The sequence below is a fragment of the Tetrao urogallus genome (genome assembly GCF_951394365.1).
Source record: "Tetrao urogallus genome assembly, chromosome: 27".
Classification (NCBI taxonomy): domain Eukaryota; kingdom Metazoa; phylum Chordata; class Aves; order Galliformes; family Phasianidae; genus Tetrao; species Tetrao urogallus.
This window is the reverse complement of record NC_136840.1, coordinates 3,137,666-3,161,092: the sequence shown is the minus strand read 5'-3', so window position 1 is coordinate 3,161,092 and position 23,427 is coordinate 3,137,666. Positions and strand designations below refer to the sequence as shown.

Sequence of the window (23,427 nt, the reverse complement as noted above, 5' to 3'; positions counted from 1 at the left end):
CTGGAGCTTGGGATGCAGAGCAGCGCAGGGGGATGCACATCCGGCTCTGAACATCTCAGAGGGAAAAGCTCTCTGCCTTCACAGCTGATTCGCATTTTGCTATTGGCATTTGGCTTATAAACAAAAAACGAGGAGGGATTTGAGGGGTTGGGGTCTGAAGGAAGGGGGGGAGAGAAGGGGGGAAGTTTCCTGGCAGGCACAGGGCTGGATTTTGTGATGGGGTTTTGCAATGCCTTTCCCACGGGATGCTCGCCCTGTGCTGGCAGGATCTGCAGCTCACGGAAGGCTTTGATGATTCGCAGCATTCCCGTCGCTCTCTGCAAGGATTGGCAGCAAGATTTGCACCCCACAAACGCTGCGTGCCCCCCCAGATCAGGTGGGGGTACAGAAGGTGGAGCTGCTCAGCGAGAAACGCTGCCCTGAAAGTTTTGCTAGAGATGTGGTGCTGTGCCGGGGGGGGGGGGGGATGGAGGTGGGTGCTGCCTGCAGGGCCAGGTAGGGATCAGATGGGGAAGAGACGAGCCGCCGTCGGGCCGGGAGCAGAGCAGCTATAAATACGGTGCTGACACAGCAAGCAGGGCTCAGAGCGCAAGGCAGACAATAAAAGGAGTGGGGGGATGTGGGGACGTGGCAGGGATCGTTGCACGGCTGTGGGCATCTCTCGCGATGCCGCTGCTTCATAGGGGGTCTGTGAGGCTGAACCCAATTGCATGGGGTTTGCAGTGCATCATTCCTGCTGCCTGGACACCTGCTGCTTTGCTCTTCCCCCCCCCCCAGCACGTTGCATGGTGCAGTGAGGTCACTCAGAGCCCCCCCACCCCATCGGAGCCCCTTTGCCCCCCCTCCCCACCCTCGCCTTGATCTGTAGGAATGCGAGGCTGCTTCCTGCCACAGGGCCCCGTCCTGCTAACAGCGAAGGCACGGGAAGCTTCATTCGATTATGTCAGATCCACTCAAGCCCTCCCTGCCCCAACGCAATCCATGGCAATGACCCCTCCCTGCATCCGACGAGGAGCTGGAAATCTCATTCCCCAGCACCAGTGTGTGTGTGTGGGGGGAGCTTTTAGTGAAGCCTGATGTCATCGCTGCCTGATGCTGCGACGCTGCAACCTCACCCCCCCCCTGCTCTCCCCCACATCCATCTGCAAAGCCCCATTTCTTTTTCCTGCCACCCTCCCCTCCATCCTGGCACAGAGGGAGCAAAACGCCATCGGCACACAGAAACCAGCTTTGCGGGGTCCCCTGATCCACGTGGGCTCGGATTTTGCGGATGGCTTTGCCGTGCGTTGCTCCCAAACCCCTGCAGCTCTGCGCCCAAATGGGGGGACGAGGGAGGGATAAGTTTTCCCTGGCAGAGGTTAAAGAGGGAGGATCAGCTCTGGAAACAGCAGCGAGGGAAAAAATAGCCCGCGTGTGCATGGAGCTGTCGGGGTCCATCAGCGTCGGGGTGCAGCAAGGACTCCCATAGCCAGTGGCTACGAGCAGCTGCTGTCAGCAGCCCTGCAAACAGGATCCCTAAGGAGATTCCCAAAGGGAGAGAGGGGTGACGGTGCCATGCTGCGGTGCAGCCCTGGGATCTGTTCTTGGTGGGCACCCCGATGTGGGGAGGAGGATGGAGACCAAGTGCTGCCCCAGCGGAAAGCCGAGGGCAGTTTCGTGCTCTGATGGTTGGTTGCAGCCTTTCGGATGGCAGAGGTGATCCGTGCACTTCTGGGTCTGCATCCCCTGCCCTGAATGGGAAAAATCCTGGAGCTTTGGAGCAAAAAAAGAGCAGAGCACATGGTGCAGCCCATGGCATGCAGGAGACAACGCGTGGATGTAACTCGATGGCTGTCCTGGCCGTGGGAGGGGACACCAGGATGGGGCCTTTCGGTGACGTTGTGCTGTCGTTCCGTTTGCTCTGTGCTGCGGCATAATGAGCTCGTTTGCTTTCCAAACACAAATGTGTGCAGGGCTGCATTAGTGCACGCTCCTCTGATCCCAAATCAGCCCTCCCTGAAGCCTCAGCCTCCCTCCTGCATCCCGCATCCCCAAAAGCCTCCTTGTGTGTTGTCGCATCTCCCTCTACAGCACGGTGCCACCCGGCCCGACCCCCCAGTCACAGCTTCACACCCAGGGCCCCCCTTGGCTGGAGGGGCTCCGAGGGCCTGAAATCCTCCCTGGCAAGGAGAGGGGTGAGATTAAACCCCACAGGTCCCTGCATCAAACCCCACACAAAGCAGCCACCCTTCAGCTCGGGGATTTAGGGCAGGGATACGGGGACAAGGACGGAATGAAGAGAGACGTGGTTTTGTCTCCTCAGGACTGGCGCTGGGGGTAACCCTGCAGCAGGAAGATGAGTGTGAGCACACGGTGAGACCAGAGCTGACAAAATCAAAGTGATGCCGGGCAGTTAAGGACACTGCTTGGCACTGCTGGCTGCATTTAGGCTCCGTGAAGCGCAGTCACATCCTGCTAAACTGCTGTGCGCTTTTTTGGTGTTTGGCTTTCTTGTTTTTTTTAATTAGGAAAAAAAAAAAAAAGCAAAGACAAGCAAAGGAGAGCAAAGAACAGGAGAAGAATAGGACGGGAAGGGATGTTAAACAGGAAGCCTCGCTAACGATTATTGCTCTGATCTGTTGTTCGTGCCATCCTCGTCTTCCTTTCTGCATCTTCACCCAGCACGGTGAGCTGTGCCAGCACCTCGCTGTCAGGGGCAAGGCTGTGTGGGGAGATCCCTTGTCAGCTCCAGGTAGAGGCAGAGAGGTGCTCCCAACCCCACCCCCATCTCCATCATCTCCATCTCCATCTCCATCTCCATCCCACCCCATCCCACCCCATCCCATCCCACCCCATGCCATCCCATGCCATCCCATGCCATCCCATGCCATCCCATGCCATCCCATGCCATCCCATGCCATCCCATCCCATCCCATCCCATCCCATCCCATCCCATCCCATCCCATCCCATCCCCATTCCACCCTCATTCCCGTCCCCGTCCCCATCCTGATTCCTATACCCATCCTCTCCTCACTCCCATCCCACCCCATCCCCATCCCCATCCCCATCCCCATCCCCATCCCCATCCCCATCCCATTCCATCCCCATCCCCATCCCCATCCCCATCCCCATCCCCATCCCATTCCATCCCCATCCCCATCCCACCCCGTCCCCATCAGACCCCATGACCCACCAGGTCCCCCCATCCCCATGGTGCAGGGACCGGGGCTGGGGAGGGAGAAGGGGAACAGGGGGAGATGGGGGTCTGCACCACAAAGGAGTCACCTCGGGTCCCCCATTGTGCACAGGCTTTGCAGCTGCAGGGGGGGTGGAGGGATGGGGGGCTGGGGGGAGGTTGGGGGCACATAGATGGGGAGATATGGGGCCAGAGTAACAGTGGGACGCAGGGATTGAGGGAGGGAGTGATACAGGGATGGGGGGCGGAGGGACGGGGATGGAGGATCACAAGGAGTGGGGATGGAGGGATGGACGGAGGAAAGGTTGGAGGGACACGGCGGTGCAGGGATGGGGGAAGGAGAGCCGGGCGTCCCCCAGCCGCGCTCTGGGCGCAGCCCCGTCCCCAGCCCTACAGAAGGGCGACGGAAGGGCGTCCGCGGCCGCGCTCCCCCCGCGCTGCGCTGCGCCCGAACCCCGCGGAGGGGCGGAGAGCGGCGGGGAGGGCCGGGCCGGGGCGGGAGGGAGGGAGGGACGGGCGGCACCGCCGGCTCTGCCCCTTCTCCTCCGCCGCCGGCGCTCGGCGAGAGCAGCGGGGCCGGGGGCTGCGGGAGGCGATGGGGATGCGGGAGGCGGCGGGACGGGGCTGAGCGGCCCCGCAACGGGCTCAGCGCACACCGCGCTCCTCCGCAGCGCTCCTCACCCGGATTTGGGATCTACCTGGAGGATCGCGTTGGGAATTGTCTTCGTTTTCTTCCTTTTTTTTTTTCCTCCCCCTTTCCCCCCCCTCCCTCCCCCCCTCCCCATTTTTTTTTCTTTTTTTCCTTTTTTTTTTTTAACGCACGTGGAGGAACTCGTGGATGTACTAACATGATTTTGGCCAACGCCTTCTGCATCGTCCTCTTTGTAGGTGAGTGGCACCGGGGACGGAGGGCAGCGGTGCGATTCCTCCCCTCCGCGCTCTGCGCCTGCACCGGGAGCAGGAATTCAGCCGAGGGCAGCTCGATTTTCCCCGTCTCCATCCAACTTAAGGCGGGGATAAAGCCCGGCTTCGCAGGGCCGTGCCCCAGCGAGCAGCGGGATCAGCCATCGGAGCGCGGCAGCCTCCCGTCCCCTCTCCCCGCAGCGCTGTCTTTGCATTTTGGGTTCTGCTTTCCCCCCTTTGCCTTCGTTCCCCCCGTTCCTTGCAATGCCTTCCAAGCGCAGCGTTCAGAGTCGCTCGGGAAAGTTGAGCCGATTGCATGTGTGAGAGCACAGGGAATTGCCGTCCCCGCTGCTGCAATCCGTGCGCTCTGCTTTCGTCCGTGTGCGCGTTGTTCGGAGCTCCGGCTGTGCCAGGAGGGGCTGTAGGGCAGCCCAACGCGGAGCCGAGGACGGCACAGCCAAAAGAAAGCGGAGGGAAGGGAGAAAAGTCGGAGGCCGAGGGGTGAGAAGGGAGAAAATCAGGAAGAGGGAATCAGGAGAGTGCGTTTTTTGTCCTGAAATCCGTAGGAACGCGGTTTGGTTGCGTGCTGCGCTCCAGCTGCGCTCCAGCACTCAACCGCCATCCCATCGCCCTGCTGTAACGGAGCCTGGGAGCGCCGACGGGGTGAAGGGATGGGAGAGGTGGATTTCGGCGCACAGAGCTCCCGGCGGAGCCCCCCGTGTGTGCGGGGAGCCTTTGGGTGTGAGGTGCTCGGCACCGCCGGGGATGCGCGGCTGTGGGGATGCGCCGTCCCCGTTGTGAGATGGGGAAGGAGAGCCATGCTGCTGGAGGGCTGCGGGTCCCGTGCTGCTGTGTGGGGTGGGAGAAATCAGAGCCCTGATTTGGGGCGTCCTTCCCTGTAAGGCTGTTGGGCGGGGGGAGCGTGAGGCTTCCCAGCCAGGCAGTGAGAGGTGGGGTGAGATGGGGGGCTGCTGGGGGGCGGCGGTGTGGATGCTCCTTGGGCTCAGTCGGAGATGTCGGATGAGGAGCTTCCAAAGGATGGGCACCTTCGGGATGGGAAGCACTGGGTGCATCCTTGAGGCGTCGGGGTATCTGAAAGCCGGACCCTCTGCCTCCATCCCCATGCCTTGGGGTGGGCAGGAGGGAGCCCAGCTCTCAGCGTCAGCTTCTTTTCTTCCCGGAGAGGCAAAAAAAAAAAATCCCTTTTGGTTGGCGATAACAGGAGCGAGGCTGCGTGCTCCTCAGCAGCGCCTTTTATTTATCGCCAAGTTGTGAGGATAAACATTCACCTCCTAAGGCTGCCTGCACCCGGAGGTCTCTGGCACAGCCGCCAAAAGGAAACGTGCATCGCAAAGAGGGGAGAAAAGAGGCTGCAGAGCACAGCGGGGCGGTCGCGCTGCTTGCTGAATGCTGGAGCCTCGTGCGTCCGCCTGCAAACCCCGCGTCGTTGCTCCAGCGGCACCCCAGGGATGGACGGGATTAGGTTGAAATTCTCTGCAGATGTTTTATTGATGTGAGTTTAGCGAGTGCGTGCTCCTCCATCCCCACCTCGCAGCTCGGGGGAGGTTTGGGGGTTTCGCCCTGCTTGGCGGTGCCGTGAGGCGGCGGGAGGTGAAGTGCAAGGGGGAAAAAAAAAAGCCTCCATGCCTTCTGATCCAGTGGGTTTAGGGGAAAGATCTGCGCTGCCAAAAGGGGACGGCGATTGGAAGCTGCTGGGGTTGTGCCCTGGGGCCTTGGGAGCGCAGCGTGCGGTCGGTGGGTGGATTTACTGCTGAGCTCCTCGCCTGGAACCTCTGGATGCCCACCCCAGCACCTCGCTGCCCAGGGCGTCACCGACCCTTGTGAGGATGCTCTGTGATGCCCCAGCGCCTTTCGCATCGGAGCAATGCTGTCGTCTTCCCTGCATCATCCCAGCATGCGGAGCAAAGAGGTGGGAGCGCGGCCGGAGGAGAGGCTTCACACCAAGGGCGTGCAAAGAGGCTTCGTGGCATCAGCAGAAAAACGTGCAGCTGAGCTGTGGGTTTGCACAGGAGCTGGAAGGACGTGCAACCGGAGAAGCTGAGCTGTGGGATGGCTCTGCACGTCCTGAAGCAGCAGCAGTGTGTCCCAGCTCAGTGTCAAGCTGCAGTTTCCCCATCTGCGAGGATGCGGTGCTGGCCCTGTGTTGATCAGTGCGCCACAACCTCACCCGTCTCATGGCCAAGAGCTCGTGTGTCTGCCCACCTCGCTGCATTTCTGCCTCGGGGAGCATTTGGGATGCCACCTTCTCCCCCTTTGGTGTGCAGATCCTGCCCACCTCCCCTGTGGAATATAATCGTGACCGGCCGCATGCCGCCCTGCATTGGATGTAACGTGGGATTTCTCTCGGGGACGTCGGATGGAGCCCAGCAGGATGGCATCATTCCACGGCCGGATGGCGGGCAGCAGATGTGCTCTCACAGGGTGCCCACCCCCCATCTTGCTCCAAGAGCCACATAGACCTCAGTGCCCCTTATCCCCCCCCCCCATGGCCTTGCATTGGCTCTGTGGCACGCTGCTGGGGACGTGGAGCAACCCGCGTGGCCAAGTGGACACAGGTGGCCCTTGTCACATGCCTGTAGGTGTCACTGTCCCCACGCAGTACCCGGCCGAGCTCGGGGGCTTGGAGCTGGAGGCTGATGTTGGCTGTTCCCAAAGCAGGGCACAGCGGGGCACCAGGCGGGGTGTCCCTCCATGGGGACCCTCCAGGTCCCACTGCGTCCATCCCGAGGTTGCAGGTGGGCTCAGGAATGGTGGAAGCTCTGCATTCTCCTCCCTGCCTCCGTTGTGGCTTTGGAGACGCACGATGCCATTGCAGCCCATCCTTGTGCCTCTGTGAGCAGATCGCGGCCCTTCCTGGGGCCGAGACAGTGAGAATAATTTGGAAAGCAAAAAACAAAGCCAAAAGAACAAAACCCAGCTGAGAGCACAGGGAATGGCTTTTAGTGAGGGGAGGGCACGGGGAGGGTGGCCAATGGAGGCAGTGGCCGTGCAAGGATGGGGCTGGAGCACGGCCACATCCCATAGGCAGGCGGGGGGCCTTGCTGGGGGCACAGCTTGCACCACGCCAAGCCACAGCCCTGCCAAACCCGAGCGCTCAGAACCATGAGTCAGATGCCCTAAAAATCCCATGGCAGGGCTGCAAACGCCGAGCTGTGAACTAAAATCAGCAGCACGCAGCGGGGGGTGGGGGTGGGGAGGGGGGGGTCAGATCCACGCGCTGCTTCCCTTGACTCTGCAGAGGTCAAGCATGGCGCATTGCCTCCCCATCACCGGGGCTGGGAGCACACTGCGTTTCGCTGCTGTTTGCTGTCGATACGAGCAGAGAGGCCCCACGTCCTCGTGCAACGCGCTCACCCCGCTCCCATGGCTATGGCATGACCTTGCTGTAGGGGCACAGTGGTTGCACAGAGCCCCGCTGCTCCCTCCAGCCCATCCATCACATATGGCCGTGTTTTACAGACCCCTTTTGCAGACCCCCTTCCCATCCCTCCCCACCCCCTCAGGCTGCTGTCTGCAGAGAGCAGCGTTGGGAAGAAGCGGAAGGATGCTCAGAATTGGGGAGAAAGCGATGGGATGCGCTCCGTTTCCGGAGCAGCGCCTGGTTTCCAAAAGGCTGAGTGTGATGGGAAGCACCCACAAAAGAGGCTCCCAAATCCCTCAGGTGTGGGGACAAGGATCAGCCCGTCCGATGGATGGGGTTGGAGAGGGGGCACCGGGTACGAAGCCCTCCCCTTACAGCTCCCCCTCACCTCTCTTTGCCCTCATCTCTCCCCTCATCTCCCCACGCTCAGATGAGACCCTCCGCTCGCTGGCCGCCCCCCCGTCCCCCCCCGGGCAGGACCCGCAGGGCTGGAGGGTGCCGGTGGACTGCGTGCGTGCCAGTGAGCTGTGTGCATCCGAGGGCAGCTGCAGCTCCAGGTACCGAACCCTGCGGCAGTGCCTGGCGGGACGAGACCGCAACACCATGCTGGCCAACAAGGAGTGCCAGGCGGCCCTGGAGGTGCTGCAGGAGAGCCCGCTGTACGACTGCCATTGCAAGAGGGGCATGAAAAAGGAGCTTCAGTGCCTTCAGATCTACTGGAGTATACACCTCGGGCTGGCCGAAGGTATGGGACGTTGGGTTTGAATTTGCACGGGGTTGCGTGGGGAGAGCGCTCGGAGGATGCTGGTGGGGGAGGATGTGAGGATGCTCTTCCCTCATTCCAGCCTGCAAGAGGTTGGGGGCCCTTCTCTGCAGCCTGGAATGGGGGCAGCTGCTCCAGATCTCTCTTGCCGTAAATGCTGGAGGAAATGGGGCTTTTTCCCGTGGATTTGGGCAATCCCCGTGTCTGCCGTTTCCATTTTAAAGCACCCTGAGTTCTGCAGAGGTAAAGGGCAGGTGAGGGTTTCCTGAGATCATTTCCCCTTCCTCTGCTGCTCGCCCTTCTCAGCGAGCCCAGCGCTGAGGCTGAGGTCCTTGCAGCACTGCGGGGTCCATGGGCCCCCCCTGGGGGAAGGATTTGATCCCCATGGTTGCCCCCATCCCCCTCTAACCTCACTCAGAAGGGGTGGAAGCAGAGGGATATTGCAGCCCTCGGAGGCAGTCCTGATTGCAGCCCATTGGAGGCATAAATCAGAGACCGGAGCAGCGCAGGTAATTGAAATTGGATTTTGCCAGAGCAGCGCTGGTTTGTTCACAGAAGGCAGCGTTATCTGCTGCCTGGAGGCAGTGGGGCTCAGCCCTCACCCCTCTGTGGTCGCCGTGCTTTGCCCTGCCGTCGGGTGCTGGGTGGTTCTGAGCCACTTCCTTCAGATTTTGGGGGGCAGAACGCACTTTGACACAGGAGCAGCCCATCCTGGTTGAGGGCAGAGCATCCCTCTGAGCTGGGCAATCCCAAAAACAGCCCAGAGCAAGAATTGCTGCTAATTTCTCCCTGCCCCTCGTTAGCAGCCTTCCTTCAGGAGAGTCAGAGGGGTCTCGATGGGGATGGGAAAATGGGAGATGTCCCATTTCTGGAGGAGAGGTGGGGGCTGCGTGCGCAGAGCAGGGGGTGTAAAACTGCATGGAGCCCCAGGCAGAGCCCAACCTCGTGCCTCTCAGAAGCGTGCTGCATCCCAGCCCTTGGGCAGCCGCTGCCATTAAGGAGTGCTGCTTCCACTCCTGGAGGTTAATTGCATCTCGGTGAGCTCAAGAAAAGTCCACTGCCCTTCTAATGCTGGCTAATTTTCCTTGCGAGCAGCAGGGTTCAGCTGGTATTTAATTATTTATTGCATCGGCAAAGCAATATAGCGAGAGGTTACAGCGTTTCCTAAATGCACTTTAATAAAGGTGCAATTTGTCATCGGGGCATTGGGAAACCCAGCAGAACGGAGCTCAGAGCGCACTGCTTCCCCACCAGCAGTGACAGCAGAATCGTCCCCTGCCCCATAGCAGCGCCCAGCATCACCACAGGGGGCAGGACTCTGCCCAAAAGCCCCATGGAAATCAATGCTCTGGGCTGCAGGTCAACCTCAGGCCGGGCTTTCCCAGCCTGGCCATTGATTTCTTTTTGGTAGGCATATTTGTATATGTTATTATTCTTTAAACCTTGTGGCCGATGGGGTTGGAGGAGAGCGTTTCCTCTGGCTGGAGCTGCGGGCGGCTCTCCTGACATCCTGACGTGGGGCTGCACCAAGAGCAGGGTGGAAAGCATTTCACGGCAGTGCTTTGCTTTGAGTAAGGAAATGCTTTTTTTATGCTTTTTTTTAAAATATTTTTTTTCCCCATACAAAAAAAATGGAAAAGAATTACTCATCCAGCACCGAGTGCAGGCCCCAAACCTCCATCCTGCAGCAGGAGCACCGACCTTTCGCTCTGAACGGAAGGGATGCACTGAGCCTCTGCCAAACCCAAACCTGGACACCAGGCAGCTGCCGGCACCAAGCTGACCTGAGCAGCCCCACAAGGGCCCCCCACCCCTGCAGAGCCCCCAAGCCCCTTTTTTTGCTCTGCCCTTCCTCGCAGGAGGGAGATGCTCGGAGTGGCTGCGCTCCTTCTCTTTCGTTTGCCTTTTGGGGTCTTTCATTTGCTTTCTCTCCCTTTTCTCTTCCTCCCCGCCCCACTCCAGGAGAAGAGTTTTACGAAGCTTCCCCCTACGAGCCGATCACCTCTCGTCTCTCTGATATATTCAGACTCGCTTCAATTTTCTCAGGTAATCCATCCAGCCCCTGCTTTATCCTCTCTCACCCATGAATACATCTTGCAGCTGAGCTCCGTGGCAATGAGACCTGAAGCTGTGGTTGGGTCCACGGCATCTCCAGCCCTCCCCACTCCCCCATTTGCATCTCCCTCACGCTTTGGGCATCTCTCTGCTGGCAGAGCTGCTGCTGAGGGGCGATGCTTGCTGTTTCAGCCCCAGAGATGCTGCTCAGAGCCTCTCGGAGCTCTTGGGAGCCCAAACCCCACACGGGTCCATTAGGAATTTCCTTTTTGCCATCTATTTCCATGACAACCCTCTTTCAAATTTAGGTCAGCAGCTCCGTGGCTTCTCCTTCTCCTCTGAACCCTTTTCTTCAGAGCCAGGTGGGAGCTTTGAGGACCCTGCTTGATCCCTGGGACCCCTCCACGCCTTGGAGGACCCTTTTTGCCATCGCCTGAAGGGTTTGGGTGCTCAGCACTGGATCAGGAGGCGATGCCACTTCCTCCCATCTCCTGCACGCCTTTTTGGATTACATTACCGTCAAGGAAATATTTTAGCTGCTGGAAAGTATGAGAAGCGGAGCGTCTGGAGCGGGGGATTAAATGCTCACGGGCTGATTTATTCATAAAAGCAAAGCAAGAGCAGAAGGAAAACCTCTGTGCCTTTTGGGGAAGGGGAATGGGATGTTCCGCCATGGCCGTGGGGGTGGGCTTGCTGCTCCCATCCCAGCCCTTCTCCATCCCCCTCCCATGCAGGATTTAAGCAAGGCTGGGGGTGAGGGCAGCCGGGAGCCCCGACCCACAGCCCGTGTGCTCGAAGCAAATGAGCTGCTCTTGTTGTTTCTGGATAACAAGGCTGAGCCGGCACGCTGCTAATTGCCTATGGGGATAGCGGGGGATTACATTACCCTGCTGGAAGGAAGGGGCTGGGGAAGCAGGGAGCGATGCTCTGTGCGGGCATAAGGGGGGGAGCGGGAGGTTGGGGGTCCCGCGAGGCAGAGCAGCAGGTGAGGATGCTCGCAGAGCGCCCTGCAGAAGCGGCAGCCTGCATGCAAAGCAGGAGCGGGGAAGGAGGGAAAAACCTCAGCTCTGGTTGCTGGCATGAGGGGGGAATTGGAGCAGCAGGATCAAGTGCATTGCCCAGGGCTGCGCGGGGAGCGCGGATCGGTGCCAAGGTTTGCACGGCTCTGCTTCACACAGCTCCCAGTCGGGATCAGAACTTTGCTTGGAAGCTTTGGGGTCGTCCCACAAAAGCAATGGGCATCACGGAGCAGCGCTGCCTCCCTCACCCCTCTTCTTCCTTCCCCCATCTCCATCCTATGCTCAGGGGTCGGCCGGTGGCACCGCGTCCCCCAGCGCTCCGCGGCCCTTCTTCCCTTTCTGCCTCATGAAATTTTCATGCTTGTGCTTTATTAATGAGCTCCCCAGAAACGCCGCGCTCCAGAGCAGCCGCTCCATTAGCATGCAGCCAGGTCCCTGCAGATCCGGGGCAGGGCAGCAGCTGCTCGGGAGGATTAGGCAGTAAATCGGCGCTTTGCACAGAGCCCACGGGTGCTCTGTGAATCCCAGAGCTGAGCAGGAGCTGACCTGAAGCAGGAAGGAGGGCCACGCTTCCCCCATCCTCTTCAAATCCTTTTCCCCTTTCTGTTCTGCTGGCATCAGCGTCATGAGCTGCCTCCATCCTCAGTTGGAGGGAACCCATTGCACGGCAGTGTTGGCGGGCTCCTGCAGTCAAATTCCAGCCCCAACCCCATTCTGGGCCTGCAAAGCCCTCTGTGTCTCATCTTTGCTCCTTCCTCCCCCTCTCACAGCTTTATTCCTCTCGTCTCCAACTAAAACGTCTCTCTTAGCTCAGACAACCTTCCTGCTTCTCACACTATTTTTCAAGGCAGATCTGCTTATAAATCATATATCATAAGGACTCACTTTACGCATGTCGTGTTGAGCTCCTCGCCCTGCTCCCATGTGGGGCATTCATCACACAGGTGACACTTGGTGGCATCCCGAGAGCAGCTCAGGGATGCTGGTGGGGGTGCATACGGGTTTACCTATGGGGTGCAGGAACTGGGAGTTTGCATGGGGCAAAACGAAGGGAAGGGTGTCATGCTTTGACTTTTAATTGGGATCTGTTAATGCAGGCGGTGTTTGCGATCATCCGTGTTGAGATGCCCACATCAAGTTGGGATGCCCACACTGGTTGGGATGCTCACACCGAGTTTATTAAGACCTCTGGAACAGAGACCGATCTGGTCCTGTGCTGTCCCTGTGTGTCTCCCTGTGGGCATCGCTCCATGGAAAGCAAAGCAAGGAGGGGAGCAGCACTCTCCATTGCACCCGACTGCTGTTTGCTAATTAGCAGGGCCCTACAAATACGCCTGGTAGGGAACTCTCCTCCGTGCTGTCATTTGTCTTTGCCAGCGGGAAGCAGGAGACAATGGAAGAGTCCACGGAATTGGCTGGGCTGCGCAAGGAGAGGAAATTAGGGGAGAAATTGCTGGTGCAGTCAGGTGACTTTAAAATAGCACCTGGCCTGCCAAGGGCAATTCATCATTTTGACAAAAATAAAGAAAAAATCAGCGCTTGTTCCTGCTCGGTGGTTCAGCTCCTCCCGTGCCCTCCTCTCCTCCGTGTTTGCTGACGGTTGGGATTCCCAATGGTGTGGGATGCAGCTGAGCGCTGGTGGCAGCTCTGACCTCATCCTTCCCCCCCGGGGCTCGTGGGGTGACCTGGATGTGGGGGTCCTGGTGGGGATTGCTTGGGCCCCCGTGCAGCTCAGCAAATGGTTCTGCTTTAGATCAGCCTGGATAATTAATAATTATTCTTGGAATAATTAACTAGAGAAAAAAAAAAACCAAAACAACTGCTGCAAAGTCACTGTGTTACGAACTGAGGGCTGCCTGACTGCATCCCTTCATGCACTGGGTGTGGATGGACCCTTTTTGTGCTAGAGGATGACCCTTCCCACCTTGGAGGAAGAGCTCCACGTCGCACACTGGGTGAAAACTGAGTGGATCTGCAGCATCCAAACCCTCCCCACCTCCGAACCCCACATTGCCGTCGCTCCCTTCTCACCTCTTCTCCCCTCTTGGCAGGAATGGACCCCGCCACCAATTCCAAAAGCAACCACTGCCTCGACGCGGCCAAAGCGTGCAACCTGAACGACAACTGCAAGCGCCTGCGCTCGGGATACATCTCCACCTGCAGCAGGGAGATCTCGCCCACCGAGCACTGCACCCGGCGGAAATGCCACAAAGCCCTGCGCCAGTTCTTCGACCGCGTGCCCAGCGAGTTCACCTACCGCCTCCTCTTCTGCTCCTGCAAGGACCAGGCGTGCGCCGAGCGTCGGCGGCAAACCATCGTCCCCTCCTGCTCCTACGAGGACAAGGAGAAACCCAACTGCTTGGATCTGCGCAACGTGTGCCGCGCCGACCACCTGTGCCGGTAACGGGGCTGCGGGATGGGGCTGCGGTTGGGTTGGAGGCGCTTTCGTCACGTGGCTCTTTGCGTCTTCCCGGGTCTCCTGCTGCGCGCCGGTTTGGTGCACGATGAGGGAGGGTCGTGGCTGTGGTTGCTGGTGGAGAGGTGTTGGGCTGGGAGGCGGCCTGGAGCGCGTGGAGAAGAAGGCTTTGTTGTAATTCAGCTTTATTTCATCAGCCCAATATTTGGTTGCTCCTCCCCCTTATTACACTCCAGGTGAAATGCCTCCTATTCTTGTTTGTGCTCCACATGCAGTGCTGCTTGCTCTTGTTTTCACTCTGCGTGCACTTGAAAGGCCAGAGTTTCTCTGCTAAGGGAGCCTTTGCTCTAGGGAAGTCCATGGGGCTTTTGCAATCTGAGCTTTATTCAGCATGTTTTGTCTACAACTTCCATATGCTTGACTCTTCCACGATGTAAAAGACAGCAGGATGTTGTGAATTTAACTCTTTTTGAAGATGGGTGCTTCCTCATCGATGCCACACTTATTTTTTTTGTGATTAGTAGTACAGTAACATCTCCAAAATGCATGGAGTAGGAGGAGGCAGCAAAGCCTTTGAGCCAGAGATGGCTTTAAGATAGGAAGAAAGCAGAGGGTAACAGTCCTTGTAGGTGAGCCCAGGGGTTGGAGGGTGCTTTGCTCCATCTCCCCAAGCTGTAAGGCCGGCTAATTGACACTGCCTTGAAATGAGTGACAAAGGCACAGAGCTTCAGTGCCCACACCAACCGAATCCCATCGCTGTGCTGTCAGCACCCCCAGCAGAACCTCACTGCTGCCATACGCGCTGTTTTCCGCGCGGCAGAGCGAAGTCGGGGGGAGGTGAGGCTTCTTCTCTATTATAAAACTCATTATTCATACAGCAAAAATCCTCCTGCCGCCCTCCAAGCCCCGGATCGGCCAAGAAGTTTCCTGCGAGGAGGAGAGTCTCGGTGCCATCAGGGTGATGGAGGTTCCCGCAGCCCGGTGGCAAAATAAATAAGAGCGTTCCGGGTCTTCCTCTGGCTGCGTTCAAAGCGTGGGAATGTGGCTTTTTATCAAAAAGTAATACAATACGCCAATGGGTGTGAATAAAAGATAGCAGGGCTGTGCTGAGCCGCAGCCAAATTAATGGCAGCACCTCTCCATCAGTGGGAGACGCTTGCTCAGGAGTTCGGTGCCGCGGAGGTGAATAACCCACGTCAGCAGCTCTGGGGCTGTTTTGCTCCATAGGGGAATGCATTTTTTTGTCAGTGCCCGGCTGGTGGATAAACCCAGCATTTCTTTCTGGGGTTTGGTGTGCAGAGCTTTGCTTTCCTCTGAGCCTTTTTCCTCCCCGTGATGGGACCCCTGTGTGTGTGCAGTCTGACCTGGGTTTGCACTGAGGTCCCACCCCATCCCTGCTAACCCTGGGGGGGGCTGGGGAGTGTGGGTTGCTTTGCTCCTGGCTGTAAGTAGCTTGCATGGAGCACTGGGGTGCAGGAGGGGTTAAGAGCCTTCGGGGCAGCCAGGGATGCTGATGCTCTCCCCCTGAGGGATGCTGACGCGCTCCAGCAGCTCGCATGACCTCAATGTGTTTGCAGCTGTGAGAACACTTTAAAGCTGTGACCTATCCAGGCCAAACCACCTGAGCTGAACTCTCTGCAGGAGTAAAAAGGAAAGGATTTGTTTCCCGATTGACGTTGCTTCACAGATGACAGAGGGTTTCGCCACTGGAGGTGTTTGGGATGGGGACACAGCGTGCCCTGCTGCTATTTCAGCCTGGAGCCCTCTCTGTACAGCACTCCACGGGGGATGCTCTGTTACAGGGGCAGCCCTGGGGCCACCAACCCCTCCCCACGGGATGCCCGGTCCCCAAGCTCAGCTCCCAGGGTGCAATCAAGCCCAGCTCGCTGCAATTTGCACAGCTCTTTGTGCCAAGAAGCTTTTCCCAGCACGGCGGAGGAGCCTGACAAACTCCCCGAGCTTTGTGTCTGATTGCAGCGGACAGGTTTTAGCTCCCAGAATATAAAAACCTTTTGCAAAACACTAACCTCAGCTAAGGGGAAAGGGAAGGAGAGGGGAGAAAAGAGCTGATTTCAGCAGCTGCAGTTTGCTGTATTTTTCATCTTGCATCAGCAAGTCGGGAACACAAATAATCTGGTCTTATATGCTTCACTGATGCTGGTGCTGAAGAATTTCCCTGCCTCCACTCGGCATCCAAAGGCAGAGTGGTGGTGTTCAGTTGCCTCAGTTTTCTCCATTTTTCAGTGCTTTCCAGCAGTTCTTGTGGCTGGGGATGAGGGATGGAGGCAGCAGTGCCCCTAGGAGAGGCGGTGGGGTTTGTTTTTGCAGAGCTGGGCTGGAAATGATCCCGTTTTGGCTGTGTTTTGGAAGCTGTGCAAAGCCCTGGGGAGGGGAAGCATTTCTTTCTCGGGGAGGTTTGGCTCCATATTGATCCAACGGGAACAGCACGCGTTCCTTCAAACCTTCGCGCCCTTTGTTTAGCACAAAGTGCCATCCATAATGGATGCTTCCTTGATAAACAGCAGAGCAGCAGCTCAACTTTCTCATTAGCGTGTAATGAGCAGCTCAGGAGCGTGGCTCAGCTGTCTGCATCCGTCTGGGGAGGAGGGGAAGAATTTATCAGCCATTCTGGGAGTGACACAGGGGAGCAGTGCTGAGGGTTTAGTCAAGGGGGTCCCAATGGGGTCTTGTGTGGGACATGGGGCCGTCAGTAGGGTCCTGAGTGGGACACGGTGTGGTCAATGGGATCCCAAGGGCATGGAGAGTGGGATCTCAATGGGGTCTTGTGTAGGATATGACACAGTCAATGGGGTCTTGAGTGGGACATAGCATCACTGGGGTCCCAACAGGGTCTTGAGCAGGATGTGGAATGGTCAAGGGGGTCCCAATGGTGTCCTGTGTGGGATATGAGGGGTCAGTAGGGTCTTGAGTGGGACACGTGTGGTCAATGGGGTCCCAAGGGCATGGAGAGTGGGACCTCAGTGGGGTCTTGTGTAGGATATGACACGGTCAATGGGGTCTTGAGTGGGACATAGCATCACTGGGGTCCCAACAGGGTCTTGAGCAGGATGTGGAATGGTCAAGGGGGTCCCAATGGTGTCCTGTGTGGGATATGAGGGGTCAGTAGGGTCTTGAGTGGGACACGTGTGGTCAATGGGGTCCCAAGGGCACGGAGAGTGGGACCTCAGTGGGGTCTTGTGTAGGATATGACACAGTCAATGGGGTCTTGAGTGGGACATAGCATCACTGGGGTCCCAACAGGGTCTTGAGCAAGATGTGGAATGGTCAAGGGGGTCCCAATGGTGTCCTGTGTGGGATATGAGGGGTCAGTAGGGTCTTGAGTGGGACACGTGTGGTCAATGGGGTCCCAAGGGCATGGAGAGTGGGACCTCAGTGGGGTCTTGTGTAGGATATGACACGGTCAATGGGGTCTTGAGTGGGACATAGCATCACTGGGGTCCCAACAGGGTCTTGAGCAGGATGTGGAATGGTCAAGGGGGTCCCAATGGTGTCCTGTGTGGGATATGAGGGGTCAGTAGGGTCTTGAGTGGGACACGTGTGGTCAATGGGGTCCCAAGAGCATGGAGAGTGGGATCTCAATGGGGTCTTGTGTAGGATATGACACGGTCAATGGGGTCTTGAGTGGGACATAGCATCACTGGGGTCCCAACAGGGTCTTGAGCAGGATGTGGAATGGTCAAGGGGGTCCCAATGGTGTAATGGTGTCTTGTGTGGGATATGAGGGGTCAGTAGGGTCTTGAGTGGGACACGGTGTGGTCAATGGGGTCCCAAGTGGGAGACGGTGTGGCCAATGGGGCCCCAAGGGCATGGACAACAGGGCCCCAATAGGGTCTTGTGTAGGATATGATGTGGTCAGTGGGGTCTCAGTGGGGTCTCGAGTGGGGCATGGCATGGTCAACACCAGTGGGGTCCCAAAAGGGTCTTAAGCAGGACACGGAATGGTCGATGGGGTCCAAATGGGATCTTGGGTAGGGCATGGCATGGTCAGTGGGGTCCCAGTGGCGAGCTGCAATATGGGGAAAATCTCCAAATTCATCTTAAATATCAAATGTGCGAGGATTGGTGGCTTTGGCTTCTCACCGAAGGAAGGAACAGGGAGGATGGAGAGGAGGGATGAGGATGAGGTGCACCCTGTGGGCACCCGTGTGTGGAGGCAGCCAGCAGCAATCAAGGCTTGGTGGCCGCCTCGCTCAAGGCTAAGCACACTCTTAACAAAATAAGTCAATTCACACTGAATAATTAAATAGAGAGCCTTCATAAGTATTGACTTAATGTGACAGCAAGTCTATACTGACTCAGGGTTTGCTTATGTAAACACAATCTCCTGTTCGGCTTAGTTAGCAGTTCAATGAAATAGAACAGTCCTTCAATTAAAATCAAATGATGCGTGTGTTTAATTCTTCCCTTCTCTTGCCGGGTAATGATAGGCTTTGAGCATAGGCAAGGGGATAAAAAAAAAAAATAAATCATTGAACCGCTCTTATCAGTGATGAATCAAAACGCAGCGTCCCAAAAATACATCTGGATGAACAAACTTCTTGCTTAGTGGCTCCCAGCTCAGCCCTGTGTGTCTCCATCCATCCTCAGTTCTCTTTTTCTCTTGTCAGCTCAGCTTCTCCTGCTCTGTAGTTTGGGGTTCTCCTGTTGGAGAAGTGAGCAGGGTGGATGGAGGGGACCTGGGGTTTCTTCGTGTTCTGCTGGGCTTTGCATCTTGTAGCCTTGTGAGCATCTGCTGCCAGGGGTGAGACATGTTCCTGATGCACATCTCCGTGCGAGTGTCTATTAAAGCCATTTTTCCTTGGTCCCTGTAAATTGCCTGTGAAAAACACGTCTTGAGTAATCTCGGACATTTTCTGCATGAAATATTCAAGAGCCTGATACCGTTTGCTTTGATGGATAGTGAGTTATCACCAGCGCAGGGCTCGGGTTTCGTACAGGCATGCGGTGATGGGAACAATTAGCACCCAATTAGGCACCTTGCATCTGTTGCGGGGAATTTTCTGCTTAGAAATTGCGATGTGCCAACAAGCAGAAAGAAAACCAACCATCAAAGCCCTCTGCTGTGCAGGTATCTTTGAATATCAGAGGGAGGTGTCGTGCTGGATTCCTGCACACAGCAACGCAGGCAGAGAGCAGTGGGACGGATGGGATCCCTGCAGCGGGGCACAACAAGCAGGGGATGAGGCACCACGAGTCCTGGCCATGACCTGATGCTCCAGGATGGGTGCAGGGGTCTTGCAGAAGGGCTGGAAAGAATCTAAAGATGAAAACATGAAGGGTTGGCTTGGAGGGGTTTGTATTTTTGGGGGGGATGTATGAGGGTCAGCTGGAGTTGGGCAGGGAAAAGCAGCAGCAAACCCTTGGCATCACCCACGTCCTCCTACCCCAGCGATCAAACGTTTTGTAGCTGCATCAAAGGGGAACAGCTTGGGAAGCCCAAGCTATGAAATCAGCGCTCAGGCTGGCTTGAGGATGCACAACTGCAGAAAATTACTGGTTTTGCTTCTCCCTTCTCCTCTCCTTCGTGTCCTCGTGGCTGCGCTCGCTGCCTCCTGTGCTGACCCCCAGCACTTTGAGGCAGGGGCTGGCCGAGCCCACCTGCCACCCCGCGTAACAAGGCAGCACTTGGCACAAATCCCTCTGTTTCTGCTCAGATGCACTTGGCTTCGGCTCCATCTCCCTTTCGCCTGGGCACTTAAAAGCAGAAATCTGAGAAGCCATGGGCTGCTTCCAGCAAGGTTTATTCCTGGCAGTTAGAGCCTCATCCACCGACTCCAAACTCATTGTATACAACGGAAAGAGTGACATCTGGCTTGGATATTCTGGAAAGATTACCAGCTGGCTTGTCATGTATTATGAAAAGAATAACATTTGCCTTAGAGGATGCTACAAGCCAGGAGCATGGCCCCAGGGATCAGCATGACAAATTTTTGTGGCACTCCGTGATGAACTTGCCACAGTTCTTTAAGAGAGCTGACGTGCCTTCGCCTCTGATTTGGGGAGAGGAATGATGTTGGAAAATCTTATCTCAGGCAGAGCAGAGGGGGAGGCCAAAATCCTATGGAAGGGAGTAGGGATAGAGATTTGCTGCAGCGCAAAGCCGTGTGGGCTTTCCCTTCTTGTCCATGTTGAAAATGGGAGCAAGACCCCAGCTTTTCCTATGCAGATGAGCAGACATCCCCACCTGCAAGGCTCAGAGGTGCAGTAGCACGATAGAAAGCACAGCAATGATAGCAGAACAGTGAGGTCCCAGGCTACAGCAAGCGAGGATTTGCTTAAATGAGGGCAGGGAAGGGGTGAATCCTGGCTCCAGCCCTTCGGGTCACTCAGTGCATTGCATTGCACGCAGCTGAGCTCCCCTGGGTTGGCCCTGCCTTCCCACCAGGTGCTCCATCACTGCTCCAAGCCATGACCCAGCATTTCCACTACAGGTGCGTTGCTGCTATTTGTCAGCACTCCCCGTGTGCCATGAGGCAATGGGGCTGAATCTGCCCCCTCCTTCCCCTTAGTGCACTTGAGACCCACGGTGCTGAGAAGCGTTGGATAAACGCAAGGTATTTCTGCAGAGCCCTTCTGCCTCGTTCAATCACCGCTTCATTTGTTCCTCCATTTAATTTGATCAAAAACCTCCCGAAAACAAATCATTCCTATTTAAAAAACAACACAATTTCCAGCCTTCGCTTCCATCAGTTCTTATGGCTCCAGGCAGGTAGCGCGGGATGATTCAATCACTGCTTGGACAAAGATGACATTTAATTAAGAAGGAAGGGAAAGGAAGGAAGGAAATAATGTATGCCTCCTTTCTATATGACGTGCGAGGAAAGGAACGGAGGAGATTTTCTCTTGTGAAACGCGAGGTCTCATCTCCGGTGTCAGCAAATCAGCAGTTCCTCTGTGTGATTGAGATCCAATGTGGGCCACAGCTCAGCCTCACGTCCATTCATTTGGTGTCCGAATCTGTGGGGAAAGCTCTGCGTCCATCTGTCTGCCCACACCGTCCGTCCATCCTCTCCTCCATCCTTCCCCTCCTCTTCGGCCCTCACGCCGTTCATCCATCCCAAGCGTTGTGCTGAGGCTGAACGCGCACCGTGGGATTTTATTTCATTTCTTCTGGTGTGGATTTGGTTCTGTCAGCAATGCTGGGGGACCGATACACCCAAATACAACCACGTTTCCATCCTCCCTGATGTCTGCACTTCCACAAGTGGAGGAGGGCAGTAGGCACGTAGGGCAGTAGGCACGGGGGCCCATCCCTCTCCTGGGTTTTCTGCTTTGTTGTTTTCCCTTCTCAGTCACAAAAGGGAAAAAAAATATGTCTCTCAACCTTTAATTGCACTCTAAGCTTTCACGTTTTAATGGGAGATGAAAACAAGTAGTCAGATTTTACAGTCATGTAATGATGCTGGGAGCAGCATGATGAGATGGCGACATTGATGGGATGTTGGCAGCGTGGTGAGCGGAGGGGAATGGGAAGCAGCAACGGATGGAGATGAGTGTCCCGTGCTCAAGGCTTCGTGCAACTGCTGAGCCTCCAGCTCTCCTCTATCTCTCCTCTATCCCATTTATTTTTATTTTTTACTCTTAAGATTTTGCTTCATTGCAGAAGCGTGAAATCCTGTTTCCTCTCTCTGCACTCTGCCCCCAGGTCCCGACTGGCTGATTTCCACGCCAACTGCCAGGCCTCCTTCCAGTCACTGACCAGCTGCCCTGGGGACAACTACCAGGCGTGCCTGGGCTCCTACACAGGGCTCATTGGTGAGTGCTGTGACGGGTGGGAGAGAGCTCCCTCCAGCCACAACCTCTCCCTGAGCCTTCATTTCCTCTTCCTCATCCGGTGCAGGTTTTGATATGACGCCCAACTACGTGGACGCCAGCACCACCAGCATCACCATCTCGCCCTGGTGCTCCTGCAAGGGCAGTGGTAACCTGGAGGAAGAGTGTGAGAAGTTCCTGAGGGACTTCACTGAGAACCCCTGTCTCCGTAAGGCTCTCCCCCATCCACCCCATCCCATCCTACCCCATCCCGTCTTACGCCATCCCACCCCATCCCTCCCCACCCCATCCCACCCCATCCCATCCCATCCCATCCCACCCCATCCCACCCCATCCCACCCCATCCCATCCCACCCCATCCCATTCCATCCCATTCCTACGTCCACATGTCAACACCTTCTCCTGCCCTCAGGAAACGCCATCCAAGCCTTTGGCAACGGCACTGATGTCAACCTTTCTCCCAAGAACCCCTCACCTCCCATCACAGTGCCTCCCAAGATGGAGAAAAGCCCCGCCTTGCCTGATGACATCAATGACAGCAACACCATGTATGACACGAGCATCATCACCACCTGCACCTCCATCCAGGTAGGAACTCTGCAGCTGACTGGTTGCGCTGATGCAGGGAATTGTAGAATCATTAAGGCCAGAAAAAACTGCTGGGATCAGCAAGTCCAACCATCAACCCACCACCACCATGCCCAGAGGATCACAGAATCGTTCAGGTTAGAAAAGACCTCTAGTCATCAAGTCAACTGTCAATCATCACTGAGCCCACCAGCTCAGCTCAGCACTGGATGCGGTCTGGATGGGCTGTTGGTACCCCACGTGCGTGGCCACCACAGTCCTTCTCTGAGTGGCTCTGCAGCCAGAGCCACTGCTGTGCCTGGTGAATGCTGTGCACACGGTCAGCATCGCCTTCACCCACACAGCATCACCCGTGGGCAGCCTCCGGTTAGATCCGTCGTGCTTGAGTAATCAGCTCTGCAGTTTTCTGGTTAATGGCTCTGTGAGACGATCGGCGGCTCCATTTCCCTGCCTCCTGGGTGCTGGGGGAAGGAAACTGGGAGCACTGGGGGCTGAGGTGCAAGAACAGGAGGATCTGTGCTCTACTCCGTGCTCAGGACCTGCTCTGAGCCCCACTTATGCCCTTGGCTTGGTCAGGATGAAAACCAATTATGCTCCATGTTATTTTGGGCAATCTGGAATAGGTGCGTTTTCTTGCATTTTGCTGCCTTGCTGCTTTGCTCTGGGGTGGGAGCAGGATGGGGACATTGCCTTCTACATGGGAGGATTTGCAGCAGGGCGTGGGCCTGGGGCTGAATGCATGCTTGCAGCTTTTGGTTGCAAAAAAAGAAAGTAATAAAGTGTGTAGCAAAGATCCCGAGCCACCTGGGGTGCAGCCCTGTGTGCACGAGCGTGCCCTGAGTCTCCTTTCTCTCCTCCAGGAGCACGGACAGAAGCTAAACAAGTCCAAAGAGCAGAGCCTGTGCTACTCAGAGGTAATTTGGGGCAGGGGGAAGGTTGGGAAGGAGGTCTGGTGCTGGGAGCTTCAGTTGGGTAGGGACCTGTCACCAGCGGATGGATGGGGACCCATGGACTGTTGTTTTCATTGCTTAATGAGCCAAAAAAAAGAAAGAAAGAAAGAAAGAAAAAAAAAGTGATGTGTCCCAAAACTGAATGCTTCCCCCCAATATTCTGAGCGCGCTGCTGATCCCCGCTGTCCCCCATCCCAGACCCAGCTCACCACGGACACCATGCCAGACCAGAAGACCTTTGTGGACCAGAAGGCAGCCGGCAGCCGACACCGGGCGGCCCGGATCCTTCCAGCTGTGCCCATCATGCTGCTGAAGCTGCTGCTATAGGGAAGATTGCCGCATCTCAGCGGGAGCGCTGGGCTCACCTCGGGCTCCAGACTG

At 56.7% G+C, this 23,427-nt stretch overlaps 1 protein-coding gene across 1 annotated transcript; it reads left to right on the top strand.

The window, feature by feature from the left end:
- Positions 1-4,024: 4,024 nt before the first annotated feature.
- On the top strand, positions 4,025-23,373 carry GFRA2 (GDNF family receptor alpha 2; the record flags this gene model as incomplete). The annotated part of the gene is made up of 9 exons (XM_079547427.1): positions 4,025-4,064; positions 7,892-8,206; positions 10,187-10,270; positions 13,350-13,698; positions 21,381-21,490; positions 21,576-21,716; positions 21,921-22,096; positions 22,957-23,010; positions 23,245-23,373. The coding sequence occupies 9 exons, from the start codon at positions 4,025-4,027 to the stop codon at positions 23,371-23,373; spliced, it is 1,398 nt and encodes a 465-aa protein (XP_079403553.1).
- Positions 23,374-23,427: the final 54 nt, after the last annotated feature.